The 16,625-nt window shown below is 37.6% G+C and overlaps 1 protein-coding gene across 2 annotated transcripts in view; it reads right to left on the reverse strand.

Annotated features, from left to right (window-relative positions):
• The window catches only part of cadm1b (cell adhesion molecule 1b), a 280,976-nt gene extending 266,504 nt beyond the window's left edge, over window positions 1-14,472 (reverse strand). Inside the window, exon 1 of one of the 2 annotated variants that reach the window (XM_038303434.1) lies at window positions 14,333-14,472. In XM_038303434.1, the coding sequence (XP_038159362.1) occupies window positions 14,333-14,408 (76 nt within the window). In that variant the 5' untranslated portion in view covers window positions 14,409-14,472. The remainder of the gene's footprint in view (window positions 1-14,332) is intronic. The other variant, XM_038303433.1, reaches the window with a different exon arrangement.
• Window positions 14,473-16,625: the final 2,153 nt, after the last annotated feature.

Here is a 16,625-nt window from a genome sequence, read left to right on the forward strand (position 1 = left end):
AAAAAAAAAAAAAAAAAAGACATTAATTTGTACTTTATTATAGGGCATGTTTAGGAGAATATGTGGTCTTTTACCAAAAAAAATGACTATTAAAGTAGCTGATACTCTATTACTGATTTATGGCCATATGCATATATGCATTCGTGAATGTAACTGTACTGTGAAGCATTTTGAGAGGTCGGTCTTATCCAGAAAAGCTCTACAAAAATTACGTCCACTTACATTTAAAGAAGCATTTCATGTGAATCTTGGTCATTCTATAAAATAAAATAAAAAGCCTCTTTCAATGCTGCATTGAACTCCATTTGTATTTACAGAATCACACTTATATTGGATGCAGCTTATTTTCTTTATTATCTGCTTATGTATATGGGTATATTTGATGAATTTCAAAGTATTACTTCCAATAATATGAGTAGAGGTCTTGCATCATATTAATACGATGGAGAGTTTAAAAGTGTCAAAACCTGAACCTCATCCTCAGCTTGTAAAAACACAGTTATTGGCATCTGAATGTTGTGTGTGAAAACTAGATCGATGATGGGCCGTAATAACTAACAAAACAGCCGTGCAGTCAGAGCATAGAATGGATGATGTCTCGTCCATATTTTTTAGCAACTTGATAAAAGTGAAAGTTATTTGCATGGTGCTGGTTGGGGAGGATATCTGCCCATTGGAGTTTTTCATTTAGAAAAGTGCTGCGCTGTAAGCCTTAATGATGGCTTGTAATTGCTCCATCACCCATACTAATGCGCACTCTCTGTCCTTTTTTCAAAACAAAACCATTGCATTTACTTTTTTTTTTTTTTTTCCTTTTTCCATGCGGGCCTGATTGTCAGTGTCTAAACATCGCAGCAAATAGAGTGAGGTCTCTCAGATCCACAGAACAGAGAGAACAATGTCATATTCATAAGCAGAGACATCAGCTCTCCTCCTCATTACCACATCACTGTGAATGGAAGCTTCTGTCCCCACGACCATAAAAGAACCTGTCATCTGTCTCTTTCCCCTAATTGACTGTTTACTACATTTCGACACAGACAGACCGATTTTTGATCATCCTCAGTTTTGTCCTTCTGTGTGGCACTGCGGCACAAATGGAAATGTCCTCTGAGAGGTTTTTTTTTTTTTAGTATTAAGTATAAGACTTGCAGTAATAGCGTGTTTGCCGCTGCACTCTGCGACCTTGACAAAACAACATGCCACGGTATTGACTCAGGGGTCCCACTATAAAGTATGCAGACAAAACCCCTCATGCCCAGGATCCAGGCTAAGGTTTTATATTTTTTATACGACATTGGAGTATTTCAGAAATTGGAAGGAAGGTAAAATCAAGGATAAACAGAGATTTCCTTTTTTTTTCCAACTCAAACCTTTAAAGGCATTTATTTTCTTCGTGTCAGATTTTGCTTCAAATGAAGGAAAAGATCTTACTCCACAGGGCCAAATGCAAAAGGGTTAGCTTTAACCTGCCTCCATTGTATTATCTTTGATCATCATAAAAACTATACACATCTATATCACGCAAAGTTGACCGACTATATAAAAAGCTGTTTTTAAATGATGATTTCCTTCACTAGAAGAGTAAAACTAAAATAATCTGATCTAGTATCCTGTTATTTGTGACCCCATTTAAGATTTATGCTTGATAGCCATTTTTATTCCAATTTTACAAAACACACAAAGGTTAGACCTGTGAAAATCCCTAAAAAGAATATGTCTATTATGAAATAGGCTAAAATATATATCTAAAATGAACACTTCATCCCTTGATTAAACTAAAGAAAATCTATTAGTCTAGAAAGGGTTAAACAGCAAGACCTGGTGCTTTGTAACTCCTTTGAATCATAGTGAAAGTCCTACTCAATAAATGGCAAAAAAACATTAAATAGCGAACCTTCTCAAGACTGCAAGGCCTAAATTCATGACTCAAACAACACAACTCATCAACATGGTGACAAAAATTTGGGAATACTGTATATATGTATACAGTATACCAATGGATGGATGGATGGATGGATCCTACTAGAATAACATTTTAAAGGGAAAAAGTGGTTTTAAGGACAGATTTAACGGTATATCAATAGTCTAAAACTGTTACAAGGTAAACTGTTCTATGGCTTGTGGAAAATACCAACGCTCAATCACCTCTGGCTTTTCCTTTTGATCTAGGATCATCTGGAGACACTGGTTAGTTGACTATAGCGCCATGCCTTAGTTTGGATGTTAACATAATTTAGATATTTTTGGCCCAAACCTTTCGAAACTTTAAAAGCAAGCTATGAAATCTTAAAATAGATGATAAAGTGAACAGGATGACAAATGGGAGAGAAAGCAGAACCAGAGATTGTTTTATTTATTTTTTTTCCACTCTAATTGAGTGTAAAATTTACTTTATAGCTAGTATCAGATATTCTGTATTAATTTTACTCATATTAGTGTCAAAATCAAAAAGACCTCTCAGAAACACCATATAGAGTAAAGTTACACTGAGGCACGTTTAGAAACTGAAAAGAAGTGTAACGTTTAAAAAACACATGAGCAAGAAGAGGTGTTTTACAGCTGAGAAAATGAATTTAAGTTTGCAGAAGTCTGTGCCACTAGAGTTGATGTTGCACACCTCAGAGGTACATAGCTTTCACAGCTTTCTTTGTTAAATCTGCTAAAAGTGGCAAAATTCCTGCTGCCAATTCTTTGCCAGCCACTTACTTTCCGCAGCTTAGATTAGCTGCCACCACATAAAATAGTGCCATGCATTACCCAACAATTAGACGGAGGCTTATTAGGCACAGCTTAATGTATATTTAATGAGCAATGAATCCAATTTCTTTAAATAGAAGAGTATATTATTGTTACAAATGATGTAAAATGGTGATCTCATAGTACAGGCAATGAAATACTTCACATATCAATGGGCCATTAAGTGCACTATTAAATCTACCATGTACTGTTCTATAAGTGCTTTTTCATGCAGACGATAGAAGAAAAACCATTTCAGAAAAAGCTGTAAAGTATGCCGCTGAAATTTAAAGTTCTGAATTGATTATTAAAAGATTAATAGAAACTTAAACACGCATTTAAATAAATAAATGATGTTCAGAGCTCACCGTTTTGGTGGTTTTCACTTGATTGGGGCTGAAGGTACTCGGGCATAATAGTTTTTCCTTTTTTAATTTAAAAAGGTAGAATATATGAATTGTGGGGTCTCTCCTTTTTTCTTGTTCAGCATGAAATCAAACCTGCAATATTCTAATGAAATGGATAGTAAAGAGCAATATAAACATTACTGTAGGTATGAAAAGGGTTTCACATTTTTTCCTTAATATAAAAGGTGCTGGTTTCCTGAACCTTTTAGATAACACACCTGAACCAAATAACCAGGTCATTAGCGGGACTCTTCAGAATTTGGTTGCATGCTGATAAGATAATGCAATCATTGGATTCAGGTGTGTTAGACCAGGGAAATATTTAAAACTTGCAGGGCTCTTAAGGACTTGAGTTTGACACCCTTGGTCTAGAACATCTGTTGACAACATGTGGCCATTCTACAGTAGCAATTTGACTGATTTCTCAACTGCAGTTTCTAGGGCTTGTCAACTTTAAAATGATGTACATATCTAAATGAAGTCGTTTCTGCGTTAAAGATCTTTTGAGATTAAGAGACGTTTTACAATCGTCTGCAACAGGGGTGGATCTAGGGGGAGTGGGGTGGGGGGGTGGGGGGGGGGGCATAAAAACCCTTGTCAAATTATTGGCCACTCCTAACACGTTTTTTGTTGTTTCCTCTGGGACATAATTCTCCACCTCTGAAACATTCGGTTCTCTTCCAAACCAGATGGCGGGTTGGGCTAGTTTACAAGGCTAGCGCAATTCAATCATCTTTATTGTATTGACTCTCATCAATCCGCTACAGGGTTTTGACCAGAAAATGGTATTAACTCAGAACCCAAGTAATCTTTGCTTGTGTCAGGTTGGGTGGAGGTTGGTTTATGACCCGTAGGTAGAGATGAGGGAGGCAGAGATGAGTTCTTGCAGGTTTAATGAAATAAAAAAGAAAACAGAAACCGAATCCAAGAATCAAAGAATGACTTTTCCAGCGCTTTTAAAACCATCAGACAAGAGCTGCTGAGGGGGAAGCTGGAGGATGTTGGACTGGACAGACATCTTGCTGCATGGGACCGTCAACTACCTCACTGAACACCCTCAGTATATGCGGCTGCACGGCAGTCAGTCAGAGGTGGCAGTACTGGACCCCCAGGGCACTGTTCTATCTCTGTTCCTTTTCACCCTCAACACCTCAGACTTCACTAGCTGCCATCTCCAGAAGTTATTCGATGACTTTGCCGTTATAAGCTGTGTTTTTGAGGGAAACAAGCTGGAGTATCGATCGGTCAACATGAACTTTGTGGACTGGTGTGAGAAGAACCACCAGTGTCTTAACACCAGTAAGACCAAGGAGATGGTGATCGATTTCAGGAGAAGACCCCCACCTCACTCCCATCCAGGTGCAAGACATAAAAACTGTGGAGAGTTTCAAATACCTGGGTGTTCACATCAATAATAAACTCGACTGGACTCATAACGCCAATGCCCTGTACAAGAAGGGCCAAAGCTACCTTCAACTCCTGTGGAGGCTGAGATCCTTTGGAATGAGCAGGCCCCTGCTTAAAACCTTCTATGATTCTGTGGTGGAATCAGCCCTCCTCTACGCTGTCATCTGCTGGGCCCCTGGCAGCGCAGAGCAGCACAAAAGAGACTTCACAAACTGGTGAGAAAGGCCATTTCTGTCCTATGCTGCACTCAGGACTCAGTGGAGAATGTGGTTGAGAGGAGGGTGCTGTCCAAGCTTAAATCCATCATGCACGACACCTCTGACCCCTGCACCAGAGTGTAGAGGAGCTGAGCAGCTCCTTTAATGAAAGACCTTTACACCCTGTTTGTAAAAAGGAGCGCTGATGCAGGACATTCATCCCTGCTGCCACCAGACTCTACAATGAGACACTACAACGGCAATAACTTGTGCAATGTATAATGTGCAATTAATATTTAATACCCTGTGCCATAACCTCTTTCTTTATATTTGAAACCCAGTGCAATAACTATATATATAAATAAATATAAATACCCATCTATATATATATTATTGTTGTACCGATACCAGTATCCGGCAGGGTTCTGATACAGCACTAAAAAGGTGGTATCAGTATCGGCGAGTACCAATAAATAGGGCACCGATACCATTTTGAGAGCCAGAAGTTTATTCAACTATTGTCACTGATTCCAGGTAGGCAATAGTGGATTCTCCCTTTTGGCTGCTTCTTTTTTGGGGACCAATAAAAGTGGATTCTCTTTGTATTAGTCTGCTTCACAAAGGTAGGCAGCAGCTTGACAAAGCCATGATGGCAATTATTTTAAATCCAAGTAGTATGCAGTTCTTCATAAATAAACACACACACACATATCCCTTTCAAACAGATGGTATTGGTGTGGTATCTGTATCGGCTGATACTGCATAGCCGGGCCAAAAAATGGCATCAGCGCAACACTATATATATATATATATCTATATGAATATAGCCCCATGCGCCTTTTCTTCCTTTGGTACTTTCTTCTTCTTTTTGACTATTTGAGGTGATATAACAAGTACATTTCTCCACTGTGAGATCAATAACGTCAATCAATCACTCACTCGATCAAACCAAAAAGCCAGGAGACATCAGAAGAAAGCACACATAGGGAGCCAAGTAACAAGAAGAAACCAGCAAAGAGTAACTGAACAGGTGGTGTATATATGGGAGACAGAAACAATGGGGGGACTAATTATCTGATGTGGAGTAGGTGCAGACAGTAGTAATCAGATTCACACTATAACTATAACTATAACTATAATCGTTATTCTTTTATACCTGTTTGGAACGAAAATCCATGCTATTAGCAAAGGGGCCTGGGATGGTTTAAAGGAGAAGCGACACTGTCCCATAGAGCCTGGAAGATGTGGCTGAGGTTACTTAAATTCCAAGTTATCGGTTAAAGAAAAAGAAAATCTCTTATTAAAATGTTAAAAACTATTAAAGGACCATAGCTCAAACACCAGAGATTTTCCAGATGTCTGTCCTCTCTGGAGATAAGTAAAAACAAACATCAGTGTTGTGCACGTGCATAGTAGAAAAGTAAAGTATCACAGTGACAGAACAAGTCTTTTGTTGAGAGGCCTAGTTTCTTCAAAGGCAAACAAGTTATAAAAACTGAAGTTATTTTGAGGAGAGAATCTTATCTTTGTAGCAAAAAAAGGGCAAACCGTGGGTCCCTTTTCCTTCCCCGGGCTGATCTGATCTCTCTTCATTTGTTGAATGCTGTCCCAATGATTTACTCGTCTGATTCCTCCATTAAGCAGAGTCCAGTTTGGCTCTTTTTGACACTAGAAAAAAGTTGCATGTCCTTATTTTAATGTTGAGCTTGAAATGCACTTGTTTAATTTTTTCATAATAAAAAAGACTAGCAACATTCAGAAAGAGTCGCCCATGTTTCCTTGCAAATCCATCTATGGCAGTGAAAGCTCAACAAAGTAGCCAGGTGAACGGAATCAAGCAGCACGTCACACTCCAACACAGGCCCAGAAAATCCAGCCGAGTCACTCCTTTATGCAATGACTACTAGCGCCTATAGAGGAAACTCTAATAAATACAGGAAAACTCATTTTATATGTGCACTTGCAAGGACATGTATGTGAAAATAGACAAAAAGAAAAACTAAAGTGATATTTAACCTTTAAACTCATGCAATGTACCTTTAAAGTTTATGCTATGAGGCATCTAAGTTACAATAATGCGTTTACATTTTGCTGCATAGCTTTTTGTAATGCTGCTGGATATTATTTTGGCTTTTGATGCTGAACCGAATAATCATCCATGGAAATAAATATATTTATTTTTTTTTTTATTGGACTTATCTCACTCAGATGTATTTAGCCAGGTTGAATAATACAGTGAACTAAAGTTTTTAGCCCCAGATAAAATGTCAAAATAAAAACAAAAAGTATGGTTAATAAAGGACATACACTTTGTTGTAAACATATTCTTCTTTCAAGAATATGAAAATCTATTAGTGAAAATATCACCAAGAACAAATATAAAGTGTATATCTGCATTAGATCAATTTCCTGGAGGAACAAATTTGTATCATTCTTGAGCTTTGCTCAGGAAGCACACAACATGATTGAAATGGCCACAGAGCTTAGCCATGAGCTGTACTTTGGACTTAAATACACTTGCATAGAGTCTAGGTCAACCTGCCTAATTCATACCTTTGTCCCGCCAAGTCTGCTCAAACTACTTTCTTTTTACACCCTTAAAAAAACATTTGAAATATTAGTATTGTATCAAACTTAGGGTTAGACAATATGGCCAAAACATATATAAAAATATATTTCAATTTTTTTTCTATGAGATGTGATTTTAATTTTGACTAAAACAAATGAAAGACTCAGAAGCCCTAATTATCATAAGGCAGGAAGGCCATTCTCATAGAAATTCTGCCAAGTCTATGTACAGGTTGAAATGGCTTCATATTGGTCCCCATAAAAGAAGCAGCCGAAAGAACTCACAGCCATATTTCTTCCTTCTTTCATCTGCTGGGGATAGCTGTTTTTTTAGGCCAGTCACTTCTTATTTCGCCCCTTCGTCTAATAAGTAAGCATGTACTGCACAATATACATCAATGGCTGAGAACCATGACTGGGTATAAAAAGAGTAAGTAAAAAGCATTCAAAGTCCAAGAAACCCTTTGAAGCTCAGACAAACTACAGAACAAGACTTTTTGTCCAATAAGATCCCCTTTTATCTTGTGTGTTGTTTTGGAAGTTTGGATAGCCCTTACTATACGTTTCATGCACACATATTTATACTTTATATATCTAAACTGTGTGTGTGTGTGTTTATATATAAAATATAATATATATATATATATATTTATTAGGGCTGCAACTAACAATTATTTTACAAATCAATGTATCTGTCGATTATTTTTTTCCAATTAACTGATTAATAATCGTATAGCAAAAGGTTTTTTTAAAGAAGACTTTTTGTGAAATTAAACCACATAAAATTTTTTACTTGTGGAGTGCTGGATAGAGCATATTGATAGAAGTAAAAGCTTTTTTTTATCTTAAATGCACAATGTTTACATATTTATTTTACAATTCTGTTATAATTACCAAAATATAGAGACGTTTTACAGTCTCTATACTCCATTGAAGAATTAAATGATTACTAAATTAGTCAACTATTATTTCAATAATCGATTAAACACGATTAATCTGATTAATTGTTGCAGCGCTAATATGTATGTACATATATGTAATATTTCTTATTAAAGATTGCTGCACAACTGTTACGACATGCAAACTGGTTTGGATCCGCAAAATAAAATAGGTGGATTGCGTGTTCTACAGGCAGTTTGACAAGGGCTGTAAAAGTCAGATATTTTTGTTTGAACCTCACTTTCAAAATTACTTACAAACACACAAAACACAAAAACTCTGGCCATATTGGATTTTCAGATTCGGAAATTGCTTTGCACGTTGGAAATGCTTACATTTTCATATCCTCTACCCATGAATTTCTGCAGTTCGGTCATTAGAAATGTATCTCTGTACTGAATAAGCCAAACAAGCAAAGAAAAGGTTTGCAAACTATGTCTGCGACTGCGTTATTGTAAACACAAATCACTCTGCATCGTCTATAAAGATCTGCTCTGTGTGTACAACACATTTGCACCTGGTTTAAGAGACGCAAACCTTCTGAAGATCGGGCCCCTAGAGTTCATTAAACTATGCTGCTTGCTGAAATGCAAAGCTAAAAGCAAAAGTCCTGAGCAGCTTCTAGTAAATAATATTTAAATGTTTAAGACTTTATTATAATTTATTTTACTCCTTAGATTTCGTTTCTGCTAAGCTAATGACCTTATCTGCTATGTACAACCTATTCATGCATAAAAAGGATGAATCCCTGTCCCTTAGGCGCTAACATCCTCCATGGCCACAGGACAATCATAAAACACAGGGGAAACTTGCATAATAACAGAGGAAGAAGAAAAAAAACAACCACCCACCAGAATACAAATATACAAACACAAATTGAGGGCAGAGCAGCACGCTGTGAGCAGATTTCAGCGGTATCTGTTTCAAAGCTAAAGCCCACCGTAGGCAGCCTGAGCCGAACATTGTCAATCACTCACAGGGTCAGACGCCAACTGGCATCCAAGAGCTCTGTAACAGCTGTATGTTTCCTTTTGTTTCTCTGAGATCCTGTCCTTCAGCGGCGCCTCTAGGCTTCATGACAGCTCGTATTGATCCACTTCACCATCACTCAGTCCTGACGAATGGCTTTAAACCGGCAATAAGTGGGATCATTGAACCCTCTGAAATTCAACCATCTGATGCGCTACAACAGGCAGGGCCCCAGGAGACCCGGGGGAGAGACACACCGCTAAACAGATTCCTCTGTTGTAATGCAAAGTCTCATCTTTTCATAACGGGGATGCTTAGGCAACGCAGCTCTGTAGTTTTACGACCGCCACTGTTCAGAGAAGGAGCAGTGTTGTCTTTTGATAACCAGGACAAAAAATGGATTGGTGTTGGCTTCATTTGGTAGTACTTGAGTAAAATGTCATGGTATTGCTGAATTTACACACACATTTTAAGCTAAATTGTAAAAATGACATGACCGCTTCAATCTAAAAAAAAAAAAAAAGGATTCCTACTGCTGCTGAAATAATACCTATATATACCTATATATAACCTAAGGAATACAATTATGTTCAGCTTCATTCATAGACCAAAGTAAAAAATACAGAAAAATACAGAAGTTTTAAGTGCATTTATCAAAGAATGCATTTATCAAAGAATGCAATGCAAAACTTGTTGAACTATTTGTTAGGCTAAGTTAGGTTCCCCCTCATGGCTTTCCAGCAGTAGTTTTAGATCGTTTACTTGAGTAAGAGTTTCAATAGCAGGACCGGTAGGGTTCTCACCAGGATTTTTTATTAGAGTTGGGGTAGGGCTGTGTGATTTTTTTTTTCTTTATTCTATGCTCTACAACTATATTGTCTTCCTTTTTTGATTGCCTCTTTACTAATTGAGCCTACCCCTATTTCTTGCAATCTTCTTCCATACTGAAAGGCAAGGTTCATATCTCTCTTTTATATGGAAACATCAGAGAAACCCAGTGAGGGGTTATTGCCATCTACTTCAAGCCACGGCTTCACACCAACGCTTCACACCAACACAGCAATAATGCTGCGTTTTATTGGGTAGAGTGTCAAAAAAAAGAATAAATAAATAAAAGCATGACTATCATATGGTTCAGCTTGACAGATCAAGAACCTGGATGCTCCACCGCTACCCTCGAAGGTTGCTCTCTGTCTGCTGGTGGGACGGGAGCCCATGTGTTCACCTGCCTGCAAGAACACTTACATGTCTGAGTTGAACGCAGAGTCTAAAATTTTTAGGGTTCACATTTTCATAGCGCTTATCCGATGCATGGCTGCAAACAAGCATGTCAATGTGTTTAAAAAAAAACTTTCCACAGCCATTATTTCCATAAAATTGAGTGCATCGGTCTGATTTCGGTGTAATTTTGACAACTTTCACTATAACAAGTGGTTGTGTGAAATGCGCTGGACACCACCCTAGTGCGCGGGAGGGGCAGATATCAGTTACGGGAGGGGGGGGGCAGTCACAGGGTCGTGGTGACAGTGTGGGGTCCTTCTACATTGAAATACACTAGTCAGAACCCGGAATAATCTGTGTTCCTTTGTGACCTAAAATATTTTTAAACAGACAAATTTAGGTTCATTTTAAGAGAGGCCAACATGTAGTAACCAGAGTTCAGCTAGTTAATATGAAGATCATTTTGAAAGCTCAGTATTTGAACATTAAAAAAAAAATTACACCTATTCAGATTGTTGAGTACACAAATTGATCCTTACATTCTTAGTTTTTGTCCAAGTATTCCAAGTCTCTCGATGGCTGTATTTTTGCATTGTAACTTGGGAGATTTTATAATTACAGATTTTTCTTTAACAATTTTATTTAAAAACATCATCTCTTCAAATTCTGGTGTACAAGTACACAACCTTTGCTTTGTGAGTCATGCAAAATGTCTTGCAATTTTAGTTTTGTTTTGAGCCTTGGTATTCCCTCATTTCTAGTTGTGTAAGGGGAAAAAGAATACAATATAACGAAAATTTTTTTTAAAAATTTAAGGAATGAATACAAGGGTTTGCATTTGTTTTGCACCGCTTGTTTTAGATTAACTCGAACAAAACTGAGAGTGCAAGATATTGATTTGTGACTCAAAAAACACACATACTCAACTATTTGAAGAAGTTTAACCTTTCTTCCGTTATATGTAAAAGTTAGAAAAAAGCATACAATTACAAATTCTCTATTTTACTTTCCTCAACAACTTCAAATTGTTAAAAGAAAACCTTGAACCCTTTTGCACGCTGCGTGGGATCTTCTTAAGAGCCCTTTCTTTCAGCAATCTATTCATGTTACATCAGAATAACCTAAACCAACACTGCACCCTCAATGCATCAACCTGTTGGTACGATATAGTTGTGCCAACATAATGCTGGTGGAATGCTTTGTTAAAATCTAGTTAGAAGCTCCAGCAGACCTGAGCAAGGTTTAGATAATCACCTTCAGCCAGATAGAAACACTACATATAATCAGAACTGGGGTTCAAAAATATGGCCCAAACTTATATCACAATATATTTATTAATTTCTTTATCAATTTAATATTGATATTACTGAAAAAAAACAGACTTTCAAAAATGCTACCAATTGAATCCTGTAAGAATCTAAGACAATTATTTTGCCATGTATAGAGCAGTCATCCAATATTACATTTTAAAATATTTGCTTTAAAAAAAAAAACATAAAACTAAATAAAAGAGAGTCGGTGACAAATGCAGTGGTAATGGACTGTACTTAATACTGAAGTACCTGAAATTTTATATTGTAATTATTAAATAAATGCTTACTGGGATATATAAATATATTGATGTTGCTTTACTGTCCAGCTCTAATCTGAGATACTAAGAAAGGTTTTAGGTTATATCATAATATTTGTGTGTTCTGTGTTGCCTGCAGATTTACACTGCTTGTGTTCCACTCCAGCACAGAATTACTTTAGCTCTGATTTACGATGGAAGCGCTCAAATACCCCCCTCTTTGAAGCTGAGATGAGCTCCGAGTAAAATGATCAAAACACACAAAAGAAGGCAGTGATAAATGCAAATGTCAGACCAAAATAATTCATTCAAAGTAAAAAGAGTTATAAAACGTTCCCTTTTTATATAGTATGTCTGTGTCCAGTTATAAAGCAGTTGTATTATTGGAATAATAGTGCATTTCATCTTTAGTGCTTTGACTACCTTTTTTAGTTAACAGAAATGTATCTAATGTTGACGATGGTTAATAGACAGATATACGTACATTTACAGATTTGTCTATTATTATAGGGAGTCCTTAAATAAAATCTAGTTATTCTTCGGCAAATTATTTGATAATATGGATCCAAAGTGAGTTTGGATTCCAAAATGGTCCAGCCGTGCTGCTGGGTCAACCAAGAGAAGAGATGCAGTGTGAGAATTGTGTGTAAATAGAGCCTACTCAAAGTCCATAGAACCTAGTGGAATTTGCAATCTGCAGGTGCTTTTCATTCAGTCTAACATAAACGCTATCTTGCAAAGAAGAAAGCGGAAAACTGTCAGTCTCTAAATCCACAAATCTAGTAGAAAACCTTTTGCTGCTTGTACGGCAAAATGCTTCTAAAAAGGATTATTTGTCCATCATAAGGCCTAAAACTTAAGGTCAGGTTAAAAACAAGTGAGCAGCAAAGAACAGCTTGCTTTTATTCCATAAGCCTTACAGCTCTCACTGCATTGTGCCTGGAGGTTATTCCACATTCAGGATGCATTATTTTATTCTGCTGAGAGGTTAATTAAATTAATGTGACAAGGAGACATTAGACAATGCTGTAAATGTCATTTAGCTGCAATTCAGCACAGAGCATAATAAATTCAGCAGCTCTGAAATGAAAGCCTTGTAACCACTGAACTGCAAAAAAATAACATTCTGTCAAAACATTTCTTTAACAAGTACCCTCATTTTGGAAGCACCACACACACACACACATTCACACATATACAAATGGCATGTCCTGCTGTCCTGAAGAGGTCTTTACATTACCTTCCATCCATTTCACCTCCATTTGTGTGGTCTAACCCTGGTCATTACAAATATATACCCAACCCAAACCCCTACCTAAACTCTGCTTACACCTAAACGACAAAGCAGCATATTCCTGAAAATCCACCTTACACTGTCCCCACAAGTTAACCAATACATGCCCACACATACGTTTCTGCAGACCTGTTGATGTGTGCTGCAGATAACATTGCTCTATGCACCGCTGGTTTCATCATGAGCCAGAATCAAGCCACTAAGTGTAACTCTGTGTCATTCAAACAGTTGCTTCATTTGCTCGGGATACAGATGGCAATCCTTACCTGCAAAAGTGTTTCCAAAAGTGGGGCCATTGTAACCTCTCCTAAAAATCTGACACAACTCTGATGCAATGCTATGAGCGTGCACATCCAGAGAAAAGAAAGAAAAGAAACATCTAGGATTGTTGCACCTTTAATGAGGTGGCATGGCAGATGTTCACTTGCAGCCTCTTGGGCTGAATAAAGTGCGGACTGCGGACACATGAATAGTCGCATGGATCCGGGTCTGCAGCTGCTGAGCGGCCACAGGATACACAAGCTGCAATGCGTGTTTTTTCCCCCCTCTGAAGCGCACCTGAAGCGCAGAGCCTAGGAAAGACTTGAGGGGATGAGTTTTATCTATGAATATACTGTAGACTAGAATTAGAGCCTGCTGCTCATTTCATTCTCCAGAAAAGCCACTGCCTTCCCCGTTTGGATAGATCCCGTTCGACAGCTCATACTTTATCTCTGCTTCTTACTTTTTAAAGCAACTCCTGCAACATCCAGTGGAGAACACAGTTTAAACCAGATCTAGATCTTCTATAAAAACGGAGCGTATCTGGGTGGATAGTGGACACTCTTATTAAAACAACAAACCGAGAGGGATGCTGAGATTCGAGGAGAAGCTGGTGCGCATCGTGCGCGCAAACGCACCAACTTCACTTCGCGAGCGCTATACTCTTCTTCACCCTTTTTTTTAATTGTTGGGCTTATTGAGTGTTGTGAAGGAGGAGATCCGTCACTAGATCGTTCAGGGGAAGAATAAACTAACTCACCTTTGTGAAGAAACGCCGCTGAAATCACTAAAACATAGAAAGAAATAGCGAGAGATCCGCTCCCCGTGATCGCCATGTTGGATACCTGCTTGAGACTGGCGGCGCTAAATCACCTAGAGACGGCCATGGGATGGAAATGTAGACACATGAGGGGCGGAGAGAGAGAAAGAGAGGATAGGGGGGCTGCTCACTATTGCATGGGAGCTGCATTACGTTGCAATGACACCTAGGCTGCTATAGAAATAATCCAACGCTTCCTCATGAGACTTTTAAAAAATGTTTAAGGCTATGTTATTGCCTACTCCGATTGCCTGCTTAGACTTCCTGTAATTCCCAGAGGTCGAATTGAGGGAATATAAATGTGATTCCATTGGAAGCATGAAATACCAGGCAGTGCTGTGAGGTAAATTCTCCACAGAGGACCACAGACACTTTATGGTTGTATTATAGTAATTTTCTTTTATGGGTTTTACGCTGTTTATTCGGATGTGGGAAACCAAGTTATGCTCTGTTGGCTGGGCTTTTTTTTATAGCAGTAGAATGTAATGGTCTGATAAAAATTAAATTTGTGTTCAGTATTCATTTTTTGCATGTCAATAAATTAATATACAATGGGTTATATATATTTTCCTGAAATACCTAAATACAAGAAGACCTTTTCTATAGCTGTTACAATTGTACACACATTACATGTTAAACAATTTGGGGTGATTTAGATTATGTGGACTGGGTAAAGAACACTCTGGTCTATGTTTGTCATGATCCAGACTCTTTGCACATTGAGTGATTAACCGTCAATCATGTATTAATTTTTATTCAAAGGAAAATTTAAACACCTACTTTAAACACAGTTCATTTCCTCAGGAAATTGTATTACAGAATACAGAACTATATACAAGCCAATGGGGTTAAACAGTTGTTAACCGTACGAGTTGATAAAGGAGCTGTTTACACAGAGCTGTATCAAAGCACCATGATGGATTTTGACTTTGGACTTTGGACTAACTAAGCGGACCAAAACTAGAAGAGTAAATTGTTCCCCAAACATTACTTCATATAAAAACTTTACATTGGATTACATTAAACTTGGATTCTGTGTTTCTTTCATTTCAATTCACACTATTAGACCTTGATTACTAAAGGAAATTTAAAGAAAAATCTTTAATTTTCAGATTGAAACACTAAGTAAGAGTCTGCTTATATTTAGAAAGTGTCTTCAGGTCACTTTTTGATAAACACAAGGATTTAACCAAGTGTAGCAAATTGTTCTGGATATGTCTGAGTGTGATTGCCTTTATGGAACTGAATCCACATACAGTTCAACTACTGAATGGGCTTTTCTTCACAATGCTCTCAGTGCTGTGTTTAACTCTGTTACATGCACACTTTTCTCCAACACACATTTCCTTCCACTCAACTTTCCATTGAACAGACAGCTTCTGTAGCCAGAACATTTCATAGCTTTCCCTCATTGAAGAGCATATCAGTGATGAAGACTAGCGAACTGGTCAGCTGTCTACGCCATAATGATGTGGGCCATAACAAGGGCAGAGCTTGACAATTACACATCAATATAATCTATCATTTATTTTCTTTTAAATTAAATGCTAATACTAATTACCTTTCTGCTGATATTCCTGTTTAATGAAATCCTCCTATAGAGCATTTTTGCTTGAGGAAAGCATTTAATTCTCCTACTAGACTACCTCTAACAAGATTATTGTGGCTGCTGTTATTCATTCACCTCAAAGACCAACATGTTGAAAACAGCAAAGATTGTTTTTTGTTTCTGCAAAATAATTAAATGGAGTTTAATTCTCATTCATCACCAAACCTTTCTATCTTGCTTTATCTTTCATTCTCCTTCTGGTTCTCCAAACATTTTTGCTCAATGTCTACTCAAAGAGCGCCCCCTTGTCCTTGAACTGCATACTGCACCTCACATTGATGACCATCAGAATGGGAATAATATCACATCAGAATGAAACACTCCAAAAATCACACAGTCTGAATAAAATATTTCAGATTATTAATAAGTCTCCCTTGTGCATTCTCTCTGTGCTATATTACATCTCCAAATATCTCAACTTATTCTCACCTGGAGTACAGGAAGACTATCATATGAGAATCGCAGAGCCACAGAAAGCCATGCATGACAACGTTGAATCTCATTTCCCCTTTTCATTGTGTCAAAACAGCACAAAGGCTGCTAATTGCACAATCTATTCTCTGAGGCTGCGTGTCAGTCCTCATTCCATGGATGAGTAGATAGCATTTAGAACTTCACTCTAAT

Source organism: Cyprinodon tularosa, unplaced genomic scaffold, assembly GCF_016077235.1.
Source record: "Cyprinodon tularosa strain WSP-4 unplaced genomic scaffold, ASM1607723v1 ctg51, whole genome shotgun sequence".
In the NCBI taxonomy this organism is placed as follows: domain Eukaryota; kingdom Metazoa; phylum Chordata; class Actinopteri; order Cyprinodontiformes; family Cyprinodontidae; genus Cyprinodon; species Cyprinodon tularosa.